Raw genomic sequence first — 17,058 nt, 5'->3', positions numbered from 1 at the left:
CCCAGTCCCAACCTAAACCTCTTCGCCCAACCCCTCATCCACCCCGATGAACATGATAATGTTTCTCCCATCCACTTTGTCAGCCCAAGTTCAGTGGAAGCCGCAATCGCAGCCTCCAAGAACAAAAAATCAATGGGTCTCGACAAAATCCCCTCCATAGTTTTGAAAAAGTGCGCTCCCAACATTGGATCCTCAACGCACACTTCCCCACCGAATGGAAAAATGCTCGCATAGTTCCTGTCTCAAAAAAGAATCTTAATCCACTTAATCCTGATAGCTACAGGCCTATCTCCATCCTTTCTTCATCCACCAAAATCTTCGAGCGGATTATCAAATCCCTCATGGACGAGCATTGCACTTCCAACAACACCCTACCCGAGTTCCAATTCGCCAACCGAACTAAACACTTGGTTGAGCACGCACTGCTTGTCCTCAAGACTGATATCCTACTGGGTATCAATCGGAGGACACCCACCAAAGACTATCTCCTTGACCTAAGGAAAGCTTTCGACTCCGTATGGCAATACGGACTCACGTACAAGCTTTCCGAAATCCTCAACTTCCATCCGCACCTCTGTAAGCTAATTCTTAGCTTTTTAGATGGGCGGAAATCCTCAGTCAACATCCAGCAGCACCTTTCCTCGTCCTATACTTGCCCCGCCGGCATTCCCCAGGGTTCAGTACTGTCTGCAACCCTTTTCTCTCTGTTCACCGCAGACATCCCCAAACCACCTCCACACCCGTGTCCTATCCAGATCCTCCAATACGCGGATGACCTAATCATATACACGACCACCAAAGATATCTCCCGTGGTGAAGCGCGTCTGAATGCTTATTTGGACGAACTTTACCACTATTTCACCCGTTGGAAATTTTCCCTAAATCCCGGCAAGTGTGAGACCATCGTCTTCCATGGAGACATGAGAATGACACCGAAGATGTGGAGTGACACCAGATCATTATCACTCACAATCCACGACCAGCCCATTCCCACTGTTAAAGAAGTCACCTACCTCGGGGTGAGAATGAACTCCCGCTTCTCCCACGTACCACACATAACGAAGGCACTAGGCCATGCAACTGGTCCCTTCCGGTCCCTGTATCCTATCCTTAAATACAACATCCCGACTCCAAAAAAGGTTAAGCTGTTTTGCTATAAACAGCTTATCCGCCCACTCCTCATCTTCGGCTTCATTTTCTGGTCCGAGTGCTCCCCATCCCAAATAGAGCGACTCCGCCTCAGAGAGCGCAGGATCTTTCGCCACTGCGCCAACATCTTTAAGAACGAGGATCGCTCCAAGTACATTTCCAATCAGATCCTCTATCAATCCTGCCAAACCTCACGCATCGACGCCTTCCTCGCTCGTCTAGCCCTCAACTTCCTGGCCAAGTGCCAAGCCCATCCCAATCCTCTTGTCGCCAATGCCATGCAGATCGAGACTTCTCCGGACTCATCTGTTTCCCCACATCCTCCTTTCCCTCCAGTCGCAGAACCGTCTGTTCGATCCCCTAGGCAGAGTAGTATTCTACACGGGCAACTTCTCCGACTCCCAATTTTTTAAACCTTCCCATCATTAGCACCCCTCCCAGCTTTTAATTACCATCCCTCCCCCGCACCTCACCCATCCTATCCCAGTCCCTTCCCCCCCCCCCCCCCCGAACCTTGCACTGTAAAAAAATACGTACTCTGGGTCCTCTGCGACTCCATCGCAGTTTGGACAAATAGATGAGGTAACCAGTTTGATCCCTTATAGGTACTGGTGATATCCCGTGAGAGACTGGGTAACCACGCGTTTATGCCAGGAATCAGCCTGTGTGTCCATTGATGCTTCCCCGGGATTCTTGCCATCTATTTACAGATTTTTTCCTTTGGACATTCTTCGTCTGCAGTAAATGAGAAATTGCCTTCATATTGTATATGATCATCTCATCTGCCAGGATGTCAATCGGCACTATTCCTGAGATGAAGAAAGCTGCATTATCTTAATTAGTTCTGAAGGGAGAGCACATCCTTAGCGCTGCCTTTCAAAGCCATATTTGCAGTGAATACTTGTCGCAAGCATATTGTGCACATGTTTGTTATAATTGCTCCCGTTTTTCCTCCTCAAGTGCCAGATCAGAACTATCCATCACGCTTTAACAACACTGATTTCTTGAGATGAGTATAATTCAGCGTCTTGGAGATGCTTTGCGACAATAACAAACGCTATCTCATCAGTGTAACACACCATCGTGGCTTTTTGCGGAACTGGAAGATCAAGTCCATAGTTGTACATGATGTCCACAGTACGGATTCGTATGGGACACCTCGGGGACAACATACTCCTCAGATCCCTCATCGGTGTCATACCGTTCTTATTAATTGCTATCGACACTAACCGCGGCGGCGAAAATATTAGGTTCTAACTAATCAAATTGAATGCATTTTTCACGTCCAGGATGATCACTAAGCAATATTTGCTTAAACATAAATCTTCGACCAAGCCAGTAACCAATTTGGTTATATCAATGGTTCACCTCGCTTTACGGAACGAAGACTACCTATCTGCCATTGTGCAGGAAATATACGTTCGGACATGCATGCTTGAAACAAATTAGAGATGTCTGGTCTGGATTTCACGGCGAACTTAAGGATCCTGTTGAGTACTCCCTCTAGGCATGTAACTTCGTTTTCGTCTACTATCTCCCTCATCGTTACGTCTGTGGTAACTGCCGGAACTGACGCCACATTCGATGATCAATGGAAGGTATGTCCCTCTCTCTTTCTGAGTGAATGAACCTTTGATGATTTTCAACAATAGGGTATGGTATGTGATCTGCAGGGGTGAGCGGCCTTTGATTTGTCCTCTTACCATTCTATAAGTGCTCCCTCAAGGGCAGGGCATTTTAAAGCATTTTCTCTCCGGCGGATGCCCAGCTTGAGGGTTTTGCGGACTTTCTTATAGGCGTTAGGACATATTAGGCTTTTTGCTCCTAATATATCCTTCCTGCCGTAGCCCCTTCTCATCATTCCTCTTTGCTCTTGTCACACGCGCGCCTTACATATTGCTTTATGTAGATATTTTTTTGTTAGCATCTCAGCAAAACTGATCTCAACTTATTCAATACGGTCTTATATTGAATCTGAATAAAACAGAATTTTTGACGACCGATCCCAATGGAAGAGGCATACAGTATTGCTGTCAATGGCAGTGACATGCCAAGAACTGAGCGATTTAAATATCTCCGATCAATGCTATCAACCAATGGAGAAATGCGTTATGAAATTGCTTTACGCATTAGTACAACCTGGATAAAGTGGCGTTCCATAACTGGTGTTCTTTGTGATCGACGTATCAACGAACGCCTCGAATTCAAAATTTACTGCAGTGTCTTCTGCCTTGTCGCTGCCTATGATTCTGAGTGTTGGCCTACTAGAGGAAACAATGAATAACGCCTCGAAACACGTCGTGATCACATCCGAAATGAGGATATTCGGGGTCGATATGGGTTGTACCGAACGTAGAAAAATTTCGAGAGAAACATCTTTGATCAAATAATTCGCGCTGACGAGATTACACTTTCCAAGATTGGTTTGAACATCGAAGTCGATGGAAAACGACCAAAAGGCTGACCGAAACAACGATAACTTGATACCCAAGATGAGGATTTGAAAGCCTTGCGATTGCATCCAGATCAGGCTTTTGACATGAGTAAAGTAACGAAACCAATCAAGACGAGCCCACCCTGAAGGTGAACAAGAAAGGGTGTCTGAACAGGAAAAAGCTGAAAAAGGAGAATAATATCCTGTCTACGGCCTTGAACCGTTCGTCGGGATCGATGGCAGGCTGATCGAAGGCTGGCCAGTTCACTATTCCATCTATAGTTGGATTTCTACTAGAGAATGTACATCTCCAAAGCATGGGCAAATAGCTCATTCCAAAGAGGCGCCTGCCTTCTATGAAAGTCTGCTCATCCAAAGCTTTTTCAGACCAGTCTGATCTCCTTTTCGGTTTCGGACATGATGGTTCTCTGCCCTCTGGTATGCAGTGCAGGGCTGGGGCAAAAGTTTCTTATGAATTACGCCCCTTGCATTTACTTCTGTGCAACTCCTCTCGTGGGTGAGTGCCACTGGAAATCCCCTTTGGATTTCGTCCCCTTGCCTTGAAAACACAACCACTGGTTGCCTGACCCTTCGCCATATCGCCGCGGTTTTGGTAAGGTTAATTTATGATGCCAATTTCCATTTCAGATTCGTACATGGTCTGCTTGAGTAAATCTTGAGTGGCCATGCAATGATTGAGATTTATTTCAATAAACCCCATTTTCTGATTGTAGTCGGCGCCTCCCAAGTTTCGGGCATTTACCGCTTTCTACAATATGCCGATTATCGCCTCCCTCCTTTTCTTCGCAGAATAGACAGACCTCTATTGCACTCCCTGGGATATCCTCTCCCTCATTATCAGGAAATGCACCTCGACTACGCTGATAGCATCTGCCTATTTTTTCACCGAGTCATGGGCCTTAGCCAAAGCGGCTTTGGATTTAGAAAAAGATGCAAGCAGAGTCGGACTGAAGATGAACATTAGCACCAACCAAGGCTCTCAGTATATCTACCGCGTAGGCGTGGGGGACGCGCTATACTCCGCTTAGGAGGCATAGGCCACTACATAAAATTACAGTGCTGGACCAACCGAAATGTCCATGATCTTTCACAAGATTTTCCCAACTTTGAGTGAGAAATACTTTTTCATAGTAGCGAACTGTCGCTATTCACCATTTCCGGCTGAAGCCAGAGCTTCAAGAAAATTTTGAAAGATTTTGGGCTGCTATTTTAGGAAGAGACCCCCTAGCTGCTTAGGAAGCAGAAACATTCGGTTTGGCCATACCTTGTGACATCTGTATCACTGTCTGCTTGGTCCGTTTTATTTCGCTTATTTTTTCTTAATTTTGCAGCTTTCTTCCGCGCAACCATATAAAGACGTATGTCGTTCTCCCGCGGTAAGGGGGTTCGGAATCGCGATGAACAACCCAGACTGGGACTTCATGGTAAGCGAATGAATCCCCTTGTGTTCTTCTTTGCCACAAAGTCAGTGGCCAGACGCAATTTTAATTGAGGCTGAGCCATAGTGAAATCCGAAAGGATACCGCTGGGGTCTATTTCATTATGGAGACCTTTGACAATGGGGGATTGAATTCTTAGGGTTTTGTGGATTGCATGTTGTCCTTTCCCTCTGATAAAAGAGAATACTTTGACATGATGCTCAACGTGCGAAACTTTCTTATTCTCATTTGAAGCCGTGAAATTAACTGAACACGCGAATTAAATGGCTGATGAACCAGTCAGGCCTTCCGGATAGACTGGCGTTGAAGTTCCAGGGATGCTGGAACGACTGCGGTTGTTGTTCTATTGGACTGAAATTCTTTCACAAGTCAAGGACTACATCAGTAATACTGAAAGGTGCAAGACGTCAAAAGCTCTGGTCTCCAATGGGAAATGCGCTCGTATTCGATCGGATATTTCAGCGGTTGTATATCGATCTGATCAGCCCATACCATACCATGGAACCAATTAAACGGTTTACCGCGAACTTATTGAGAGAACACTTGGAGAAGAGAATCTTTTAATTGTTTGGAATTCAGTTCTGTTTCAGATCTGTAGCTTTGAACGATCTTTTGAACCAGCATGACATCTAACGTATATACATCGCCTTATACTGCCCCCAGGCAAACGCCTCGAGGAAAGCAAGTCGCTCACTGTTGGCTGCTATACGCAGTCCGGGGCTTCCCCTTACCAGTTCGTCTTTGGGCAAAGCATGCCGCCCATGGGAGCTAGGCTCTCTTATGACGCCTAAACGCCTTGCATGATGCCACCCAAAAAATCTGTTTTCAGCATAAACTTGGTATTCTCAGGGTAGAGAACGAGAAGCGTATCCTACAAGCAAGACAGACCCAGAACAAGGGTTACAACTTGCGACCTCGAGCTTTTAAATTTCAGGTCAGAGATATATCGTGCATAAGCGGCTCCCGAGACATAGACCACAACCTAGACAATACTACGCAGTCCTGTTTAGGCGAAAAGAGCCGATGGGCTCCAATATAAGCCCAATGGAAGCGTATTTGGCTGTTCTTGAGAAAGCCGAAGAGGAAAAGCTTATTAAGGAATGCAATGTTCCTCCAGGAAAACATCAGAAAGGGCGTGAAAAACAGGCTGATGTATCTGGAGGAGCCCCTGGAACGTATTTCATACTATAGGCAGACACGAAGAACAAGACGAAAAGCAGAACCAATCGCCCAAAGATAGCAGGGCAAAAGTGTCTTCCATTCGGAAAACGAAGGATAGTGAAAACCGAGGACAACAAATAAAAATAAACGATCAAGGGGTGCTTGGAGAGAATGCTTTAATTTCTAGCCTTATCGCACACTGCGGGTTCAGGGTGGTATCCAGTCTTGAGAACAGAACTGGAAAGAGCTGGGAGATGGTTAACATGATCCGTATCCTACAGATCAATATGCACCGGAGTGCAACTGTTCATGAGTTACTAGCTAGCAGAAATCAAACCAGATCAAGTGATCAGTGAGCAGTACCGAAACATGCACCCAGCTTCATTGCATCCCGATGGACGGCACCCACGTTAAGGTTCCTGTCCAAAATCGATCCGCAAAATGAAAGGGGATCCTGAGCTATAGTTTGCATACCGCGCACCATTAATGGGAAAGTGTTCGAAAAGCTCATCAGAATTAGACTCGTTGAAGCGATACTTGCTGCCGGCGGCTTATCACCACGGTAGTTCGGGGTGACCCACAGTGGATGCTGTCGGGGATGACGTTCATCAAGCGGATGCGCACAGCCACTAAGCTCGACGGCTGGTACTCCTCGTAACGCTTGATGTCAGAATTGCCTTTAAATCCGTAAGATGGAAAGACATTCTAGGCACACTAGACAGATATTGAAGGATTGTCTGAGAAATCGCTTCCGTCCGGATGGCTCAAGGGGTTAAAGCATTGGGCTGTCTTAGCGGAAGGTCGCGGTTCAAATCTCACTGGTGGCAGACGGGTTTGTTTGTTGTTATATCGGATGCCAGTTGACTCAGCTGAGTCAAATTAAGGTAATAATCTCGGGCGAGCGCAATGCTGACCACATTGCCTACAGTGTACTGTAGTGTACCGTCACGGTCGTCATTGAAGTGCTCTAACACACCCAACCAACCAAGGCCCTAATCCAATAAAGATTGTTGCGCCATTATTATTATCGCTCCCTCCTCTATGAGACGCTGGAGGGTCAGAAGAGAACGAAGGTCACATCGGGGGCGGACCTCTGGAACGCTTCTGACGATAGTCTGATAAGACTCGACATAGTATGCTGGCCCCAAGCCCAGGTAAAGGAGGAGGGTTTGAGGCAACGTACTCTGTACTATCCTCAGTAAAACAAAAATAGAATGCGGAGATCAGGGAAAGAGATAAATAGAGTATAGTTGGAGTTATTCTACTATGTTAAATCCTACCTGATCTCTCTTGGTGACAGGCCCCGCGACAGGTCGACCAAGAAAATGCATAGAATGTCGTTACAAACATGATGATCGGATTGAGTCACAAGCCTCGGAGAAATGCTAGGGCGTCCACCTCAGTCGACGCGGCAGGACGGGCCCCGGTCCTGTCGAGAAATGGGCAAGGGTTCTTGACGCATGGACGGCGTCAGGACGTAAGCAAGTTAGTCCGCACACAACGAACAAAAAAAATACGTGTCTGCACGCTAAATGTTGGTACCCTAACTGGAAAGACCGAGGAACTCGCAAGTGCCCTTCGGAAAAGGTGCATTGACATCTGCGCTCTGCAAGAAACCCGATGGTCTGGTGCCAAAAGCTGCGACATTGAACGCGAACGCGGCAAAAATGGCTACAAACTTCTCTATTTTGGTAACCCACACACTCAATATGGTGTTGGCATTGCCATATCAGAGGGTTTCTGTGATGCCATTAAAGAAGTCGAACGATTTGATGATCGGCTGATGAAGCTCACCATTATATCAGCTGATCGCACTATTCACTTCTTCACCGGGTATGCACCACAGACAAGTCGACCTGATGCCGAGAAAGATGCCTTCTGGCAATTTCTTGATGAAAAGACTTGTCACGTGCCTGCTGACGATTATATAATCATTGTCGGCGACCTTAATGGTCATGTGGGTGAAAAGGCAGACGGTAACAGGTGCCATGGGGGAAGGGGGTTCGGAACGTGCAATGAAGGTGGCGGGCGTATAATCGATTTTGCGGACACCCATGACCTTGTACTTATGAATACATGGTTCATCAAACGATTGTCTCATCATCCCACATTTTATAGTGGGAACAGTAAAACGCAAATCGACTATATTCTCATAAGACGCCAACATTTTACCACTGTCACTGATTGCAAAGTCGTTCCCTATGAGACCATAGCACCCCAACATCGGCCGTTGATTGCCGTCCTGCGAATTGAGCCACCCATAAAACGGCGTGAGGAACGCACTGACCCGCCGCGCAATAAATGGCGGCGATTTGGTGAGAAGAAAGAAGGAACGGTCTCACTCATACGATTGCCAACCATTACGAATGTGGAAGAATCATGAAACCAAATGAAAGACACGATCCACAAAGCGGCCTCTGCAACCCTCGGGGTCACCAAGCCGGGTAAGCGGCACATCAACCGAGATACTTGGCTTTCGAATGATGATGTTGAAATGAAGGTCCGTGAGAAGAAACGCCTCTACCACAAATTTCTCGACGATAAAACGCCTGCTAATTGGCAAATTTATAAGAATGCCAACCGGGAAGCAAAGAAAGCGGTCGCTGTCACCCGAGCGAACCATTTCAAAAATCCGCGTGATGAACGCACACAGGATATCGAACACTTCTGTTGTGTTAATGCCAAGAACGGTACTTTGCTTACCAACCGTCGAACCGCAACGGATAGATGGCGAGAATACTTCGAGCAGATTTGAACTGAAGAATCTGCTCATCCTCCACTTCCACAATCATTGCCGACATTTGGAGCAGTTCCACCAGTCAGCGCAACTGAAGTCGAGGCGGCCATAAAACAAATGAAATCGGGGAAGCAACAGGACCTGACGACATCGCATCTGAGCTCTGGAAAGCGAAGAGCTGGGACCCAACACTGTGGCTCAGTGAATTCTTTAACCGGGTTATTCAGGAAGGAAGAACACCATCTGACTGGCAAGAAAGTACCACTGTTCCAATATGGAAAAAGAAAGGTAGCCCAGCAGAATGTTTAAATTACCGTCCGATCCGGTTACTTTCCCATACCATGAAGATTTTTGAATGCATTCTTGACAACCGTATTCGCGAAATCGTTGAAATAACCGTGGATCAAGTTGGATTTGTCAAGAACTGCGGAACTACTGACGCAATACACGCTGCGCGGTTACTCATGGAGAAACACCGTGAGAAGCATCGCCCTCTTTACATTGCCTTTCTGGATCTAGAGAAAGCGTTTGACCGTGTACCAGTTCGTGTAGGTATACTTTACGACAACACTTCGTGCCAGAAGAACTCGTACGCTGGGTTCAATTGTTCTACCACGATCCGAAAAGTAAAGTTGGAAGTATGGCGGGTGTATCAAAACCGCTTCGTGTCTCTGTTGGTGTTCATCAAGGAAGTGCCCTCTCACCGCTCCTCTTTGTCCTTATTATGGACACCGTCACACGGGATATCCAACGTCCAGCGCCCTACACACTGCTTTATGCAGATGTTTTCCTAGCATCTGATAGCAAAAATGATCTCGAGCAATTTGTTCAAAAATGGAATGATCGCCTCATGCAACACGGTCTCAGATTGAATTTAAACAAAACTGAATTTTTGACGACCGATCCTCATGAAACAGGCACAATCACTGTCAGCGGCAGTGATCTGCCCAGAACTGAGCGATTTAAATACCTCGAGTCAACGCTATCAGCCAATGGAGAACTGCGTTATGAAATTGCTTCACGCATTAACGCAACCTGGATGAAGTGGCGTTCCACAACTGGTGTCCTTTGTGATCGACGTATCAACGAACGTCTCAAATCTAAAATTTACCGCAATGTCGTCCGTCCAGTCGCTCTCTATGGTTCTGAGTGTTGGCCGACCATAAAAGACAATGAACGGCGTCTTGCGGTAATGGAGACGAAGATGCTACGTTGGACTAGCGGCGTCACAGGTTTAGATCACATCCGAAATGAGGATATCCGCGATCGTTATGGGGTTGCTCCGATCTCGGAAAAGTTGCGAGAGAGGCGTCTTCGATGGTATGGTCATGCAATTCGTGCAAACGAGAATTCACTTGCCAAGATTGGTCTGAACATCGAAGTCGATGGTAAACGACCAAAAGGTAGACCTAAGCAACGGTGGCTTGATACGCTGAATGGGGATTTGAAAGCCTCGAGATTGCACCCAGATCAGGCATTCGATAGAGCCAAATGGCGAAGCCGATCACGACGAGCCGACCCCGCTTGTGAACGGGACAAAGGCTGAAGAAAAAAGATATTATCTGTAAAAGTAAAACAGAAAGAAATAGAATTTGTTTGATAAATTTTTATTCAGATTGTACATTGTAAAAAATAAAAACATCAATGCAATTGGGCAACAGTAACGTGCAATACAATTACCTTTTGAATATACATTTAGAAAAATTGTCTAGGAAACAATGTTTATACTGTTCTTTTTTTTTTTCTTTAGTGTGTAACTTAGTTAGAAACTTTAAAACAATAAAAAAATATAATATATAAATACATCTAGGTAAAAATTAGTTTAATTTTAACATTATCATGAGAATATACACACGGTTTGCCATAGATGTCTGACTCTATTTGATATATTCTTTATTACTGGTTAGGGGACTGTTATTTTGATATTTTATTACACTTTTCTTCACTATTAACACGATCTCAAAACGATAAATATCTCATATTAACGGAAATATAAGTTAAGCTTTTTACACTCATTTAAGCGAGATGGCGTTAAAAAGCTATTTCTGGAGTTCTTATATACAAGCCAAACAATGAGAATTCAATATCGACTTCAGTGAGAACGATTTTTTACCTTATTTATTACAATTACAACATTCTCGCTCTACAGTCACAGTCATGTCTGGAATTTGTTTCAAATCGGAAACCCTAATCCCTCTTACGCCCGCTATTCCATACACATCAACTATATCTCTCTCCTGCAAATCACCAAATCCTTAATTAAATGTATTCCCTAATTACAGTCGAATGTAATAAAAGTTAATTTAATAATGGTTCTTGATCACTCTCAGGATCTCTTGCACCTCGGTTGTTGCGATGTCGTGCCACTGGACTATCATTTCCGGAACCCATGTCATCGGGGTTGACCACGTCTACGGATGCACTACCGATTAGTCGATCGGTCGCACTTGATGTGCTGTGGAAAAAAAATGAAATTTAATTTAATTTAAAGTTACTCGAAAAATAGGGAAACAGTAGATGTAAGAATAGATAAAAGTTCGGTTGACAATTTTAGACAAATAGGAACGAAATTGAAGGGACTAAGGGAGGTACTATACACATGTATTATTAGGAAGGAAAGTTAGAATGTCAAAAGCTTATTTACAGCAAAGTAACCGAATATATAAACTAATTATCTGATTTTTTTAATGTGCGTACCCGAGGGGGTACAGCGCTACTCCACGCTTGAGCTCCGAGGAACTCTGCCCGCGATGTAGGCATAACCACAACCACCATGTAACTTCCACTGGGGGCCAACCGCAAATAACCGGGCCGAGAACACATCCTCCAGGAATTCTCCTGGAGCATATGCTTTCAGAGGGCCATCCCGGTTCCCATGGTTCCAGATAACCTCCGGTGAGGTTTCCTGGCAGAGCCACTTCAGATGAGACCCTTGCAGACTCGGGTCTGATCGCCCTCCTCGAGTACGTTGGGAGGGAACTCCCCAACGGGCTAACTGGAATCAGCCCGAGGCAATGTGCGTAGCCGAAACTCATTTAAAATACTTGGCCAGATTAGTAATTCAAAAAAACAACAATCCCCTCTGACGATCAGGTGAGAGTGAATACTGAGGCCATCCACAACAAAGCCCTCCGTAACATCTATAAGGAGGAAATGGATGCGGCAATAACCGCAGCATACAGATGTCTTGGAGATGAAGCATCCACAAATGATCTCCACCACCTGAAGAGGGTTATCATTTATACGGTCACAAATATACTTGGCCCCGTCAGTCGGAACGGCTGAACGGAAGAATGCTGCATACCGGGCAATGCTGCACTCTCAAAGAACGCTGGCACGCACAGAGACCTATTTCGAACTCCGTCGAGTGGAGAAGCGACTTGAAAGTCTTAAAAAGGAAGCCTGGGATAACCGACAGATCTGTGAACTCGAAACTTACAGGGAGCAACCGCACCAGGTGCAGAGGTTTTACCAACAAATCACGGCCACAAACATACTTGGCCCCAGCCGCAAAAGAGTCGGAACGGCTGGTTTGACCATGAATATAAGCTATCAACGGAATGGAAGAATGCTGCATACCGAGTAATGTTGCATTCTCAAAAGACGCTGGCACGAACGGAGACTTATCACGAACTCCGTTGAACGGAGAACCGACTTCACATACGGAAAAAGGAAGCTTGGGAGAACCAACAAGTGTGTGAACTCGAGAAATACAAAGAGCAACTGCACCATCTCCTGGATGTGCTACCAAAAATACTGGAATACAGGTCCAGAGTTACGCGGACGACATTGTTTTAATCTGTAGGGATAAACACGAGGATACCCTATGGGATAGAATCCAAACTGGGCTAAGGGTTAGTAGTGCCTGGTGCAGGAAGGTGGGACTGAGAGATCACCTGAGAGCTATAAGGTTACATTACATAGAGGTGAAACGAGAAACAGAGATCAAATATTTGGGAATTACGCTAGATGGCCGGGAGTATAAGTGAGGCGGGGAGTTACCTAAACCGAAGGAAGATTGATACTCTTTCTAGGAGGTACCCCGAATTACTAATACCAAGTGTTACCCCTTGACAGCGAGGTTTCACTTTGATAAGAAGTTTGAAACACGCTGGAGTAACAAGGCAAACTGGGAGAGCGTGGTTGCGACATACGGCTTAAACCAGCAACTGATTACCTGGTACACTGCCGGATCCATCACAGCAGAGGAAGCGGGTGCCGATGTTATTGGTCCCAGGAAAATGTACTTGGAGCCAATGGGTAGGTACACCAGGCGCGCAAGCTTTACCAACAAGTTAGCAGGATGAAGCCTTATACACCGCGATGCTCATCCCGCCGAGGCACAGTGTGAAGCCCATGGTGTTTTACGTAGGCACCTGTCGTGAGACTTAATCCTACGGCCCTCTTCAGGCACGGATTGATTTTGTGACCACAATCAGAGCCCCGGTGAGACAAGCAACAACGGTACCAGTCTATACCAAGTGCATGGGTTAGCATTCATACTGATGGATGCAAGAATTACCTAAATCTCTACCGAACTATGGAGTACGGCACCCGTGTTGATACGCAACACCACGTCGAGGCCCGAAGGTCTCTTCTCGCTTGAGCGTAACCACAACCACCATGAAATTCCCACTAGGGGGGCCAACCGCAAATAACCGAGCTGTCCTCACATACAACAGGAGTTCACCCGAAGTATGTGAGTCCAGGGGCTTTCCCGGTTCCCATGGTACCAGTATACCCCTGGTAAGGTTTCGTGACCAATTTGCCACTTCAGATGAGTCCCCGTGCAGACTCGGGTCCGATCGCCCTGATTAGGCCTTTGGAGCATTCGCCTACTGAATCACGGCCGGCAAATCAAAGTGATTACAGCGTCTCCCGGTGCCACCACTATGGAGGTTCTCCTCGGCCACTTGGTTTTGGTTTGGGCGATAGGGTTGCCGCCCTATCTTCCTCCCCGCCACCTCTGAGCACCCCTGCCGAGGCACAGAATGAAATCTGATTTCCGACAAAATGGGCATATTCGATGGGTGGGTTGAGTATTTTGATGAACTGCCCAACAACCAAAATATCGGCGGCGGAGGCTCCGACAACTAAAGACGACGGACAAATACTGCCACCATCAAGTATAGAAGAAACAGTCTGTGCAATCCATCGACTTAAAAACTATAAGTTGTCAGGAGCCGATGGAATTACGGCCAAATTGGTTAAATATGGAAGCGACCAAATACACCAAGCGGTTCATCAAATGATGCTCAAAGTGTGGGACAGCAAATCAATGCCAATGCAGGAATTATCTGTGATCCGTTGTGCAGATGTTAATGCAAAAGGTCCTCTTCCAGTCCACTCAACTACTGGCCTACGCTGACGATATTGATATTATGTGGAGAACAACTCGAGATGTTCAGTCTATTTTCATCCAGATCGAGCAGGCAGCGCAAGAACTTGGGCTGCACATTAATGAAGGCAAGGCAAAGTACATAGTGGCAACGTCAGCGCCAAAAAACCAAAGAACCAACAACGTCGAATCGCTCTGGTTAAACGAGAACAATAAGGATAGGAGACTACAAGTTTCTCCTATCTAGGGTCGAAAATCACAACCGATAGCAGCTATGGCGATGGAGTCCGCAACAACAGAGCTTACTACCTTGATTAAAAAGTTCCGGTAATGATCGCCGTGGTTAGCACTCGGGTGTCCTTCTTTTTGTGTGTGTATGTGTTGCTCAACTGTCACTCATATTGCCGCCAAAGTTTGGCGTTATTTCATTATCAATTGGTGAAAGTTACGTCGAGTTGAGTACATGCATCTCTGAGCGTGTTCACGATTTTCGAGAATTTTCAAAATGGATTTGAATAAGCAACAACGAGTTTGCATTAAATTTTGTGTTGAAAACGACTTAAACGGTACGCAAACCTTGCAAATGTTGAGAAAGTGTTTCGGCAAAAATATTTAAAGAAAACAATCGTGTGCGAATGCGATGGTTGACAACGTCCTCGTTTGCGCAGCTGGAAATTTTCCCTGACGTATGCAAAGAGATTGCGGGGTCTATTAATGCCTTGTTCTGCAGGTCCACCAACAGCCCATAGTGACACAGGAAGTGTGCGCCTAAAATGCGGGTGCTAATATCCGCCAGAACGAATCGCCACGAAGACGCTCGGTCCACCTGCCTATAGCCGTAGGTGCTGATGGGAGAGAAGTTCGCGGCAGCCAGCTGTAGTTTCTGCGGTATTAATATGTTCAGACGGGGCGCCGGGAGAACCGACAACTCAGCACCCGTGTCGACCAGGAAGCAAAGCCTGCTCAGGGGGTCGAAAAGTGTAAAGCGACGTGGTACTGCGCTTCGGGTAAGCATTGGCAAGGTGCCCAGCGAGCATTAAAAGTGCATCTGGTAATACATTTAGTCGCTTCAGCTTTGGATTTATAGTAGAACCAGGAAATCGTCGTGGCCGATGAGGGTCCCGGTGTGCGACTACCCGAACGCCCTTTTCGGGAAGCAGACCTCGACCGCGACTTCGATCGAGATCTATCCCTCGAACGCAAAGTACCTACCGTAGCCGTGGGCCTCGAGACTACTTCTGCCAGTGTCTTTACCATTTCTGTGGGGCCTGTCCGCAACATGACCCAAACAAGGTTGAAGCGATAAAGAACTTTCCCCTGCCAACCACGGTGAAGAATCTGCGGAGGTTCTTGGGCATTTTAGACTTCTATCGTCGTTTCTTGCCCAAGACCGCTTATCAGCAAGCGATCCTTAAGGATTACTTGTCTAGGCTCAAAACCGAAGACTCCCGCCAGGCTACGTGATCTACTGAGGCCGTCTAGGCCTTTGATACGGTCAAACAACCGCTTGTTGATGCAACACTGCTGGGATTTCCTCGACCAGATGTATCCTTAGTTGTGTTCGTCGATGCCTCAGACAAAGCGGTAGGCATCGCTCTTCATTCAAAAGGTGAATCAAACCTGGTAACCGTTGAGCTTCTTTTCGAAGCAACTCAATCCAGCTCAACGTAACTACAGCGTCTACGATCGTGAGATACTCGCCGCGTACCTTTCCATTAAATAATTCTGTTTCCGGTGTCCGGATAGCTGAGTGGTTAGAGCACAAGGCTGTCATACGTAAGGTCGCGGTTCGAATCTCACTGGTGGCAGTGGGATTTGTATCGTGATTTGACGTCGGATACCAGTCGACTCAGCTGTGAATGAGTACCTGAGTGAAATCGGGATAATAATCTCGTGCGAGCGCAATGCTGACCACATTGCCTCCTGCAGTATACTGTAGTGTACCGTTGCGGTCTTGAATGAAGTGCTCTAACACACTTCAAGGCCCTGATCCAATATGGATTGTTGCGCCAACGATTATTATTATTATTAATTCTGTTTCTCCCTTGAAGGCAGGCCGTTCACATTGTTCACGGACCATAAGTCACTCATTTTTGCTTTGAAACAAAAACCCCACAAAGCGCCCCTTCGCCAACTCCGGCGCTTAAGTTTTATCAGCCAGTTCACTTCTGATATCCAACACGTATCTGGAAAAAACAAGGTCGTTGCAGATGCTTTGTCTCGAATCTTGGAGGTCACAGTCCCCGCCGCGGTATAATCGACCGGCAATCGCCGAGGCGCAGCAAGATAATGCAGAGCTTCAGAGCCTGAAGGCAAATACAAGTTCAAGGAGTTTCCTATCTTCAGCTTAAACCCCTATTCACTCAGAGAGACCTCGGACAAGGGTCCTAGGCCACTTATTTCGGCCGATTTTCGCAGAAAAGTATTTCACGCAATACACGATCTTACGCACCCAGGCATCAGGACAACGAACCGGCTAGTCACTGGAAAATACTGGCTGTCCATAAGCAAGGACGTAAACTCTTGGGCCAGATAGTGCATCGCGTGCAAAGTCAACAAGCAAGTAAGAAAGGAAGTAGACGTATTCCCTAGGCCAACAAAGCGCTTCCACACCGTTACCAACTCGATATCATTGGCCCTTTGCGAGACTCGCACGGATGTAAGTTTTATCTCACGATCATTGGCAGTTTGCAGTAGTGACGCGATGGCCTGAAGCAATACCTCTGACTGACATTACGGGACAACCATGTGCCGAGGCGCTCTGTCGAGGGTGGATCAC

At 46.3% G+C, this 17,058-nt stretch overlaps 1 protein-coding gene across 1 annotated transcript in view; it reads right to left on the bottom strand.

Annotated features, from left to right (window-relative positions):
- Positions 1–10,532: 10,532 nt before the first annotated feature.
- Positions 10,533–17,058, bottom strand: part of LOC119658210 (major facilitator superfamily domain-containing protein 1-like) — a 37,431-nt gene continuing 30,905 nt past the window's right edge. Inside the window, exon 9 of the mRNA XM_038065477.1 lies at positions 10,533–11,396. Within this exon, the coding sequence (XP_037921405.1) occupies positions 11,240–11,396 (157 nt within the window). The 3' untranslated portion in view covers positions 10,533–11,239. The remainder of the gene's footprint in view (positions 11,397–17,058) is intronic.

The sequence above is a fragment of the Hermetia illucens genome, chromosome 1, assembly GCF_905115235.1.
Source record: "Hermetia illucens chromosome 1, iHerIll2.2.curated.20191125, whole genome shotgun sequence".
Classification (NCBI taxonomy): domain Eukaryota; kingdom Metazoa; phylum Arthropoda; class Insecta; order Diptera; family Stratiomyidae; genus Hermetia; species Hermetia illucens.
This window is presented reverse-complemented; position numbering and strand designations above follow the sequence as displayed.